Below are 13,653 nucleotides of genomic sequence, written 5' to 3' on the forward strand. Positions count from 1 at the left end.
CTTTAAAAAGGATGGAAATAATCGAAATAATGATTTATTACTTGATAGAAGGTTGTTCCTCATTTTTTGAAAATTGATTAAACACTATCCCCATTAATGGGGCTATGTAAGCCAGTGCCATTGGCCAAATATTTTGAACTAAGCACAATTTGATGTTGTATAATTTTTTATGACAAATGTAAAGATCGAGTATCAACCATGAAGCAATAGAAAGTAGTATGTAGATGAACACAGTAAATATTGCCCAAGCTATGTTCTTGAATTTATAATCATTTTTGTAAAAATTTATTAATATTTTTATACGATATATTATATGATATTTATTACTAACCATATGGTAAACCTTATCCATACAAGTCAAATAGAAGATTTGGGACAAAACTGTAAAGAACATGATGTTGAAATGAACAAAATTAAAATTCATCTTCGTAAACATTAGATAGAGTTCGGATAGAATATACCATGTTAGAATACTGATTGAAATCCCCACAATCATATTGGAAACATAAGTAATTCTAGGGCTATAATTTTGAGATTCGGATTGATATGCAAAAACTGCTATGATTCCTAAATATGGACAAGAACATTCAATGATACCCAGGATTACTTTTGAATCATAACAAGATGTAAAGTTTTTTGCAAGGTCCTTTACAAGTGGATCGGAAAATAAGTAAGAATTCTGGCCTAAAGAACGGTATTCAGTCAAGTACAAACATTCATAGACATAATTGTCGGGATATTTCTCGGATTCATTTAAGTCAAAAGTAATGTTAAAATTACCTTTAGAAAATGGCCCAATTTTATGAGACTTCGGATTTTCTAAAAGTTTATTTGGTACAGCTATGATAGATATTAACGGGGTCAATTGATTATAGCTAATTATAAATAAAGAATATTTATATTATATTTAATATGGCTGTTTATAAATGAATAATTATTTATTGCAAGATTTATAATGAATTATAAGATAATTATAAGAAACATGTTTCTAAAGGGTATGCAACCTGGTATGAGAGTGATTTGGGTTATCTATTAAAAACATTGAATATGTCATTTCGATCTGATCAACTTTGTCTTTAGCATTTGTATTGTAATTAAAACTTTGCCTAGAAAATAATAAACTAATAGTCACTGAATTCATATAATGGGATTGAGCTGGTTTCAAAATATTGTTAAATTTAGGAAGTTGTAAAACTTTTCCATCTTCAATTAATGTTTTATCGAGCAGGTATGCTAATTTTATTTATTTAGTTATTAATTTAAAAGTCACTATAAATTATTAGACAAATTTAAAAACTTACTATCAGAGTTGGACAGTACTGCGAGTCCGAGTACTTGTATCTTAGATACAAGATCCCCTTATATTTTGTACTTTATACTTTTAGAAATTTTGTTATACTTATATATAGTATATTTAAGATATTTTATTTACAAAAGAATCTTTTTCATTTTCTTAACAAAATATAGATACCTTTTTTACTTTTTTTCAAAAAAATATATTCCTCATTGACGTTTTTCTTTCTTTTCTTTAACTATATTTGAAATTTAATATATTATTATTTTATATTTAAACATACCAAATTTATTGTATGCAAATTAGATTCAATATTATGAATTTTGATGCTTATTTATATAAATAATTGTATATAACCGAAATCATTATTTTTATTGATATTTCACATTTATTAGTGCCTCTTGGACACAGTATATTAAGTAGAATAATAGCAGTTGATAATAGATATTCTTCAAAAAGATCTAAATAAAGATACATCATCTAAAATGGATCTAGATATAGATATATAGCCTAAAAACGTATCTATACACCCACTTTTTTTAGCTACATTAAATTCTTTCTACCGGAGCACTTGACAGCATAGTGATTGTTATATTTAATGAATAACAACATTATATTGGTATAATCATTATATATTAAAATTCCGACATTTATTTTTAAAAAATTATTGAAAATTTGATGTGTCATAACTTCAAATATTTATATAATCTAAGGGGTACCCAAAATATCTAATATTATATTATTTGTTTTCTTTTCAGACATTATCTAGAATTATTAATCTAAAAATTATTATATATTTTTTAAATTAATCTAAATAAAATAAACCAAAACTTACCATGCTGTTTACATCCATTGCATATAATAAAATTTGTCTGGTTTGTTTTAGTAATAAAATAAACTCGGACATATTATTAAATGAATTTAATTCAAATATTATTATTTTTAATATAAAAAGATAAAAAATAAAATTATATTGAAATGTATCTAAACTAAATAGATACAGATACAACTACAGTAGTATCTATATAATAATATCTCTACTATAGTATCTACATAGAGATAATTTTTATAAAAGTATGTCTGAAACCGATATCGATACTTTTATAAAAGTGTATCAAGATACCGATACCCCATTTTTATATCTAGATATATTCACAACTCTGATTTGGGTGGTTTCTATTTATTGATTGTAAATGTTATAGTTTCTTAGTGTTTTTTTTTAAAATGTCTATTATGGTTTTTAATTATTTAATGTTGTAAATAATTTGAAAATTTTATTATAGTCGTGAAACAAAATGTGTTTGTAAGTGTTTTCGCTATTTTAAAAAAATTTTTAAACCATTTGAAAATAGTTTCTTTGGAGGAAAAAATCACAGAAATTGATGTAATTTATTTGAAATTTATCTTTGAGCTTGAAACAATCGACATATTTATGAGATTTCTCTATGTACTTCTGTTGTTCTATTTTATCGGCACGATTTTCTAAGTCGGCTCCCCCCTCCATACCTTTTATTGAAGATCTTTAAGATCTTTTATTATCGGCCTCTGGTTAATTCGCATTTTTAAAATAATAGTTTTGATTTTTCACTTTTTTAACATATAAAATGCTATTTTCTAAAAATTTTGAAAATTAGTAATTGTAGTAATATTATATATATTCTACTTTATATTTTAATGGTCTTTTATATTATTTTATTTGTTTTGTATATTGTTTTTCGGTTATAAATCAAATATTTTAATTATCGTTAAATGTAAAAGTTAATATAATGAAAAGTTTATATATTAACTTTATTTTTATTTAATAATTAAATATACTAAAATGATTCAATATATATCATATTTTAATTTGTTTAAATATACCCGGGCAGAGCCGGGCCTAAAAATTTTTTTAAAAATATATCCGGACCGGGTCTGAATTTTTTTTAAAGATGTATCCGGGCCGGGCCTGCCTGATCTAAAAAAATTATAGAAGGGCAAGGAACTTTAAGTCGTGGATGACTCTAGGCAGGGTTGGCAAGTTAAAATATTATTGGCAAATAAATATATTTATTTAATTAATTAGTTTGCATTTAAAGCATGTTTATCAATCTAATTAGGTTATAATTTTTTTAAAATATATTTGTCATCAAGGCATCTATTTAATTATAATTTTATATTGATGTAATATTTTCATATTAAAATATTAGAATTTCATTTTGAAATATAAAAATAAAAGAATTTTTCTCATTATTAATTTGATTGGATTTCAATATATAAATATGTAATAATTTTGCTGAAGCATTTGAGAAAATTACTAATTGCCAATATATATTACATTTACAATTATCCTAACAAAATGATCATCATCAATAAAATGTAAAGAGCATATATAAATCTGTAAGAAAACTAAGCAGCTGTTGAAGAAGTTGAATATTTGTCCGAAAGAAATTACTAAATATATTAAATGAAAATATTTTAGAAATCTTGCAATTAATAAAGGGGAAATGTAGTGATGTAGGAATATATTATTACACTATTGATACATTATGAAATATTATATTCGTCAATTAGATATGATTATAATGATTATATATTTATGATTAATATAATATTGGGTGAAGGTTAACACTATCTCACACCCATAGCATGAAATAAATGCCAGCATTTAAAAGCTATTTATCAAGATGTAGAAGGCCGTTGGTAAATACGATATGCTCAATAGTGTTTATTCATAAAATGAAGAAATTATAGAAGTGCTTCAAGAACATGGGTATCGGAAAAGTATTATAATTATAGACTTTCCGATTCTTGAGGATCTTGTCAATATTCTTGGAAATTTTACAGAACTATTGTTGAGGTATAGTCTGACTCTTGCACTCTTTTTAAAGTGGTAATTTGGTATTATGAACATCTTGAAGTTTGTAATACCCATCAAAGCGATAAAAGAGAGATGAAATTGATTCTACTTAATGTAAAGCATTTTTTAATTGAAAAATTTGTTTACATATGTATCATTTTATCACACTTTTTCTCTGTCCCAAATTCAGACAATTACGTATGTTGTCAGGGACAGATCGCAAGATGAAGGAAAACTATATAATAGTCCATATTAAATTACAAGAGGCTCAGGAAGTTAATGAATTACCATCGACCAGTCGAATTACCACTGTTGTTATGCAAACTCAATCGCTTTACGAATGAGTCGTAATTTTGATAATATCTCAATACCCGATGATGAATTTAATAATTACCTAAATGTAAAAATAATGAAACATTTAAGGTGGTGTTAGAGTGGATTTTGGCAAAACGGGTATTGACAATTCCTGCTTCAACTGTGAGCGGAATTTTCCCACTACTGAGAGAATTCTTGAAGAAAGAAGAAGTTATCTTCAGCCTGAAAAGGTAAAAATGCTTCTTTTTCTTAATGATAATTTGTAAATTTTTTATATCTTTCTTGAGTATAGGGTTTCGTCATTTATTCTGGTATAATATTTATTGCATTTGTTATATTTTACCTTGAGTCCTGAAAGTTTTTTTAATCCAACATTTTTCATTATCCTTTTTATATTATATATAATACAATTATTTTCTTAAATTTATATTAAAAAATAATTATATTTTGTGCAATTAGATTATAATGTCATTTTTTTAAATAGTGATTTATAATTTTAATATTCTCAAAATATTATTTACTTCCATATCAGTTTTATTTTTTATATAAATACAATATAATATAGTATATTCATAAAATATTAACCATGCATTTTTTAAATACAAATTAAAATTATCACAAATACAATATAATATATTCTCAAAATATTATTTATACAAATTTTTTATAGTATCAATTTGTAATATACTAAATATCTATTTAGAATAAAAAAGATTGAATGTGTAATATGCTTATTAAATGATACTCGCTGAAAAATAGGGTTAAAATACTGAAAAGGTTAATTTTTATATAAATTAGATCGAATATAATTTAAAAAAATTCCGGGCCGGATTTTTTTAAAAAAAAATCCAGGCAGGCTATAAATTATTAAACCCGGGCCGGGCCGTTAAAATTTTTAAAAAAAAAAATCGCGCCGAGCAAATGATACCTTTGTAGGTCTTTGATAAATATTCTACTTTATAGTTTAATCTTTAATGGTCTTTTATTTATAATATTATATTATCTGTTTATATATTGTTTTGCGGATATAAATCAAATATTTAAAGTATCGATAATTGTAAAAGTTAATTTATTTTCTTGTTGAAATAATATTACAAATGTTTTTTATATACAATTAACTTTAACCGAAAATTTATATATACTGAGAAATTGTGATTAAAGATTATTGTTAAATTAAATAAATATATTTAATTTTTGTCTAACTCGTTCCTTAAAATCCCTACACTAATTATTTAAAAAAATAATTAACCTTTGTTTATTTTTCTTTCAAATTATCGTTTATACATTTTTAGGAAAGGGGGTGTATACGGATGATCATTTTACAGTGTTGTGATGATTTAATGAAACATATTGACGATTAAATTAAAACCCATCCATATAAAATTATAAACTTTGCTAAAATAATTAAAATAACAAAAGGAATAATAAAAGAAATTTGTCTATATTTTAATTATTTTTGCAAAGATTATAATTTTATATGGATGGGTTTTAATTTATTCGTCAATATGTTTCATTAAATCATCACAACACTGTAAATTAAAATGATATTTACGAGAATAGGCATTCAGAAAGGAAAATTTTTTCTAGTCTTCCCGCCCCCTTCCATTCTTATTGTTGTGTCACACACAATTTGTTTACATCTGGGATTTCGATGATATCGATATTTTGTGAATCAAGGACTGAAGAGTTTATCTTGACCTTTTGAGAATCTGTATCTAGATACTATTTTTAAGGACCTGTCTAACTCTGATTATTATTCAATTATCAATAAATTTACCTAATTTGAGATGTGAGAACATAAAGGGTTCAAACAGATACAGGCCATCTTCTAGAATATTCTTTGTAAAGTTCATAATATCTATTAGGAAAGTCATTTTGTCATAATTAAAAGGTATATGGTAATAAGTAATTGATTCCATGTTTAATAAAAGGGTAGAAAAACTAAGATATTTAACCAATAATGTTTTATGATCAAAGTGCGAGCTATGTTTAGTCAAAATGCTAAACTTCATACCGTTCAAAGTTATAAAATTGATAAAACGATGCAAGTTTTTAAAATCTTTCATAAAATATTCGTAATAAGGGAGAGGTTTTTGAAAATATTTATTCATCGAATCAAATGATTCCATTAGTAATGACAATTGTATATCTTCTCCCTTAAAGTCATTTGTAAAATATATTTCGCTTTTGCTTATAAAATTTGCAACTATTTTTTCCAATTTATAATTTGAACAATTGCTAAAATCTGTCTTGCCCCATCCTATCTTGAAACATCTTCTGTAAACATTTCCTGTTCAATTATAAAAAATTCTTTATTAAATTCGATTATTATTGTTAAGTTTAACCTATTGAAAATTTCCCAGGACACCTCATTGTAATTGAGTTTCCGTAAGGTATTAATGGCCAGATAAAATTATCCGCTTCCATTTGTTCGGGGCAACCGCCTTCAACGTAAATGCAACCATGTTCAGTTAATTGACTAAGAGCATGAGAACACTTATTACATCCTAACCCATATACACCTGGTATGCAAAAACATTCTCCAGTATTTTTATCACATATATTTAAATTTGAGACTCCGTATGGATTACAATGGCAATTTAAACAAGTATGCTCACTGTTGGAATGATAATAACCACTCTAAAAAATAGGGATTAAAGTTGTAAAATAATGCAGTATATGTTTTTAAGCCTGTGCATTTTTGCCAATTTTAATTTAGAAAAAGACCTTGAAATGTATTAAATAACACTTTACCTGTGAACCAGAATTAGGATTCAGAAATTCAAAATTGTTTAGTTCACATTTTATAAACACAAACAGGGACCAATTTGTGGGCAACTCATCAAATCTAGGATACTTTTGGACAAGGGCGGGTTCGGATCCTTCTTAAAAATTGGTCTTATTAAGTTTCTTTTATCAAAATTTCCGCTAAATAGATTTAAAAAATTTTTGTGAAATTACAGACTCTTAAATTTAGTAAGTGAACTAATGCGTTAACGAAATATAAAATTTAAAAAAAAGAAGGTAATTCTAAAATTTGCCTAATAAAATTCAGCGGGGTTATTCAAAGTTTTCCGAAGGTTTGAACTCCTAGGCACCTCTTTTCCTAATGACGCTACAAAACAAACAAAAATAAAACTTATAGTAACCTTGCATACACAAGCTCCAGTCTTAGGGTCGCAATCTTTTTTGAATCCTTTAAACTCATTACATTTAGGACAGGGTTGACATTCATTTCCTTCCCACCATCCATTTTTACAATCAATTCGTTGGCCAATAAATGCCTTAAATTGACATAATTCTCCAAAATAGTGGTAGTTAGATTTATCAGATAAGCATTGACATTCAAATCCTAATGGTTTATCATTTTTCACCGAGCATTTAAAAGTATTCGCTTCTATACACGGGCTTAAGGAGCACACATTAATTTCGCAATTATCATTATAATAACCTATATTAATTATTATATAAATGAATGAAGAGTAATTAGGTTAACAGGAAATAAATCAAATAAGTTAAGTTTTAAATATATGAAACATGAATAAATGCTACTACCTATATAATATTATGATATAATTAAAAAAAGTTATTCATTACAAATAACGATAAATCAGAGCTTCCTATTTAACCATTAAAAAATTTAGTAAAAAAATGCAAATTCTTAACTAGGAAAATAGCCAGATCCACCCTACCCCCACCCCCAAATTTGTTATATTTCAAATTTTAATCATAATTATAAATAATTTTTTAATTTACCAATTGGACAATTTATGAATATGAGTGAGGAACTAGGTTTCTCAGTATAAATATTCTTATTTAAAGAATCGGTTGAACATAATTCTGACGAAGTAGATAAAGCTCCAATATCCATTTGGTAAGAATCTAAATCGCATTTACATTTTGGCGTCTTTCAAAAAAATAAATATTAACTAATCAGGTCCATATACAGGGGAAGATGAGGAAAGTTAAAATCCTCCCTAACAAAGAATGTTTATAAAATTTTATACAGAGAAATGCTTCTCTAATTTATATTTAAGTTTATTATATAAATTTGTAAATATTGCATAAATGTATTCTTAAATATTTTCCACACGATATATTTATATATATATATCAGTGCTGTTAATATAGCTAGTTTTTATATGAATTGTTTTATAATTTAAAAAAAAACGAATAATTTGAATCGAATATAAATACAATTAGTAGAATTCTATTCGTTTATTCAAATATGAAGAATGTACTATTCGATATGTATGTTTTTTGAACAGGTATAATTTAGGGAAAAACTCACTTTCATAATTTTGAAAATATCTCAACTGTTAAAGTCAAATAATTTTTATAAAAAATAAATATTATATTGTGTCATTGCGATTATTTCTTTAATTAAATCATATTTTCATTTAAATTCATTTGATTAAAATTTTAAAAAATTTTGTATAATAAAAAAATATAAATTATTTACAAGGTATAACTAACATGAAATTAGTTACTTTTGAAATTTAACTAACTAGTTAGCTTTTAAAGAATGTAACTAGTAACGGTAATTAGTCATCTAACAAAAGTAACTTTTAACTATACTAATATACATCAGGGGCGTCGCTAGCCTTTACAATCTCAGGGGGCTCAACTAAAAAATTTTTATGGAGAGCTTAGTCCCCTATACCACCGAATTTGCGGGCCTTTGCCCGCTTATTCGGTCTTTGGAAGAAATAATTGTGCAAATATATTGAAGCCTTGAGTTATTTACACAGCAAGGATGCCATATTAGAAATGAAATATTTTGGAACTATAAAATAAGGACCAGAGTGATATGATGAAACAATTAAGATTTTATATATTGTCGCACCACCTCCAGTTGGTATATTATATCTTAAAATAATAGTAGTTTGTAATAATATCAGAAATATACTTGCATTAAAAATTTAACTCAAAACTGTTTTTTGAAAAAGAAAACAATAGCTTTCCTAACGTAAAAAGGAAAAGATATCAAATTTATTACATCTATTGTAGGATGAATAATAAAATGTTTAATTTTTAAAATTAATTTTAACTAAATAGATGGCGTTAAATACTTAAAAGCAAATTGTTATTAGTAAAATTTATTATAATATTAGCAGTAATATATTATAACTGTCAAATACGTCTATAAAAATGGCATTTTATCTAATATTTTATAAACAACATAATAGAGGAATAAACTATATGTCTACTTACTTACTTTTTTTTATTATACTTATTTGGATCTTGAAAATATTTTTAGGAATAGGTATGATAATAAAATTTATTAAATATACTATTGATCAGTCATTTTGAACTCTGCTAGTTAATTAAATTTTTTAGTTTTCAATTAATAAATGATTATATTTATTTAATTAGGGTTATAAAATAATTTAAATAATAATAGTCAATTAAGCTTCAACTGTTAATGCTAAATTAATATTTAGTGAGTGATATTGATATTCTATTTTTAACACAAAATTTGATAGCTAGCTGACATAGTGAAAATATAATTTATATGTATTAATTTAATCTAATATTTAAAATAGTATTCATTTAATCTAACATTTAAAATAGTATTCATTTAATAAATATTTAGATAGTCTTATTAATTTTTAAATAATATTAAATCTATATTTTACTTAATAGAATTATTAAAGAAATCTTTCTGGGGGCAATCAAAAAAATTTATATTTAGTTCAAGGGGTTAAGATTTCATTAAAAAAAATTTTTTGCTTCAGGGGCTATTCAAATTTTCCAGTAAATAATATTAAATCTATATTTTACTTAATAGAATTATTAAAGAAATCTTTCTGGGGGCAATCAAAAAAATTTATATTTAGTTCAAGGGGTTAAGATTTCATTAAAAAAATTTTTTTGCTTCAGAGGCTATTCAAATTTTCCAGGGGGCTCCAGCCCCTGCACCCCCCCTCTAGCAACGCCACTGATATACATATTGTTTTGTCATTTCATATCTAAGCCAACTTCGATAGTCATATTAGATTGTCTATGAATAAAAATATTAGTTTTTTAGCCTATTTGCAAATAAACAAGAAATTATTTATAAAATTGTTTTTATAAGCGCCTGTTATAAATTTATATCATATCATTGAAAATTAAAATACTTTTTGTAACAAATTACAATATATAGTTTTAATTACTACAACACAGCCCGTCTTTGTTTCTATTGAAATTATGTCCGTAATAATTGATCTAATGGTCAGGTAGTTTTCTTCTCTGAAAGCCATATCTATTGACAAATCAATATTCTTTATTTGTAGAAACAAAATAAATATTTTATATTTCATAAACAATCTGGAACATTTATCATTTTCTAATTGAAAATTTTAATTTAAAACAATCAACTTTTACTTATATAACTAATAAATCTCTATATAATTTGAAGAAAAGCAATGGTGTCGCTACCGCTTATTATTTATTCATTATAAAAAAAGTGCTCTTTTATATTCGCCTTGTATTCAAGATTAAATTTATACATGGGGAGACGCACATGTCATAATAACAACACCAATTATCAATAGATTTTAAACCTAGCCTTGTAAATCTTTATAAAATAATATTTGATTAAATGTTTACGTGCTCAAAATGGTTGTCCATTTTTATTTTAGACTTATCTATGTTATAATTTTAATATTTTATTATCAGGATTTAATTACTAATAAAACTTATGATTTTTAGTTAGGTGAGACTAGGGCTAGTCGGAAGGGGCTTGTTGGTTCAGGGGATTTTATTTAAAAATCAGACATGTTTAGAAATTTAAATTCAATATTTGAATTTAAAAATGGGATTTTACCGGAAATGTATTCCATCATGTTTGGAATGCCTACCCTATAAATTTCAGATAATTTTGTCATGAACTTTAAACTTAATATAATTTATATTAGATTTTCCACTTCTTTTTCATATAAATTATAAATGACTCGAAAGTTATGGGTAAAATTATCTACAATTCATAAAATAGGTATTATAAACATGCTGGAATACATTTCCGGTAAAATCAAAATTTTAAATTTAAAAAACGAGCTCAAAAAACGATTTAAAGTTGAAAAAAATAACACATCGACGCTAACGTATATATACTTCAAATTTAGTTGATAAAAAATGTAATATAATTCATTTAATAAAAAGACATATTTATAATTCCTGCCCACCATGCTTTTCCAACATATATATAAAACAGTATAGTTAAAATTTAACAATAAAAATAAATAGGGTATAAAAAAAATGATCCAATTATACCAATAAAGATATGTGAAAAACTTTCGATATTATATTATTTATAAAATTATACCCATCTGCATATCCCAATTAAATTTATATCCAGTCCTTGTTTATGTATATTTATTATCATTTTTAGCCATCCTTCTATAATAAGGCACTTAACTCTGAATTGTGTGAGATTACATTGAATAAACAAGTGATTAGCATGCATTCTTATATCAATTTTTGAATTAGAAGAAAGAGATATCAATGTAGTCACATTTGGCATAAAATAAAGATCGATTTCTAATTGAAGTTCTTTCAAACTTTTATTTATTGAACATTCTTGAGGAACATTGTAGAAAAGTGAACCATCAAAGGGAATTTTATAGGAAGCATTCATCAGGATTTCTAAAATCAATATAATTTGAGTAAAAGTTTATATTGTTGTTCAAAAATATATAAATATTATAATCAAGTTTTATTTAAATAAAATCGGGCTTGAATTGATCATTTATTTTCTTTAAAATGAGAAAAACTTTATGGGTTCGAACCGGGAACCTCCTATCTCGATTTTAAACGTTTTAACGATAGATTTTATTGTGTTTTTTTAAATTTCTTATAGTAAAAGATATGTGTAATATATGAATATTAGAAAAAAATTTTAATATTTATATCAACGATATTTGTTTATAATATATGGGGAGTCATATTGGGATATGGAATCCATGGTGATAGAAATCTCTCACCTTTAAATCAATTACTGAGGGGATTTAAATTAACATCTGATTTGAGCAGAATGTATTTGTGAATATCAGACAATTTTGCCGTTAACCTTTGAATAATTTATCTTTATTTTGATATAGATTTTTTCATACTAATGGAAGAATACACAAAAATGGTAGGAATTGTTTAATATTTACAGGATAATTACTTATATATACATATATATGGGGTGATGTAATATATTCTTCAAATTACTACAGTGAAGATTTATACACCCTCATAAATTATAACCCTATGTCATTTTGATGCACTCTCCTCCTTGTTTACCTTGGTTATTGGGGTTGGAGTTATATCTATATATATCTATATATATATATACTAAAGTACATTTCTGGTCAAATCAAAATTACTTTTTTAATAAAAGATATAAAATTGAGAGATTCTGAATAATCCCCATGAATTTCATATCCCAATACGAAATATGTACTGACATTCAAATATTATAATCCACGAATATTCAAGCCATTATTAGAACCCTAGTTTAAGTAGCCCAAAATCTGCCTTATCAGATGACAAGCTTATAATGGAGGGCCAATAATTAAAACAACGGGTCGAACTTATGATTTTTTAAAGAAAAAATACTAATTAGTTCTCACCTTTTACTAGAGTAAAACAAAAATAAAAATTTCTCTGGGATTATGACAAAACAAGCAATTGGATAGTTTTTTTAAATTTAACTTTATAATGTGTTTGATTTTTATTTTTTAATTACAAATTTAAAACTCGACCTGGTTTAGGCCTAAAAATTGATTTAAAAAATTGGGCTTGGGCCTAAAAATAAATGAAAATTTGATCTAGATTTTTTTCAAAAAAACGGAGCTTTTAGGGCTTTACCATCTTAGCCTAGCCTACATTGTTTTTCAATTTCTAAATGAATTTCATTAATATAAAAATAAAGCGAATATCAAGAAAATTTTACCAATTAAATTGTTAATGTATGCCGTATCTATATAATATATAGATATACTATAAATGTATTTGTTAGTCTCCTCCTAAAAATTAAAAGAATATTTCTCTTTAGGCTAAGGTATAAACTTTGTTCTTTTTTTTCAATCTGTTAAACTTACAAAAGGGTGAAGACTATCTCGATTAAGTGACTATTTAGTCGTTGAATTTAAGAAAGTCTTTATTGGAAACTTAATTTAATTAACCCTAAATAAGAATACAAAAATGGGCACTAGTGTTTTATATAACATTTTGCTAG

General features: G+C 25.0%; 1 protein-coding gene across 1 annotated transcript; it reads right to left on the minus strand.

Annotated features, from left to right (window-relative positions):
• Positions 1-357: 357 nt before the first annotated feature.
• LOC135924156 (uncharacterized) lies at positions 358-8,316 on the minus strand. The gene is made up of 7 exons (XM_065459206.1): positions 8,202-8,316; positions 7,595-7,896; positions 6,791-7,085; positions 6,460-6,735; positions 1,041-1,233; positions 608-875; positions 358-381 (listed from the first exon to the last, which is right to left on the minus strand). Exons 1-7 carry the CDS (start codon positions 8,314-8,316, stop codon positions 358-360), a joined length of 1,473 nt encoding a protein of 490 aa, XP_065315278.1.
• Positions 8,317-13,653: the final 5,337 nt, after the last annotated feature.

This window comes from Gordionus sp. m RMFG-2023, chromosome 2 (genome assembly GCF_954871325.1).
Source record: "Gordionus sp. m RMFG-2023 chromosome 2, tfGorSpeb1-WG-v2, whole genome shotgun sequence".
Taxonomy (NCBI): Eukaryota; Metazoa; Nematomorpha; class Gordioida; order Chordodea; family Parachordodidae; genus Gordionus; species Gordionus sp. m RMFG-2023.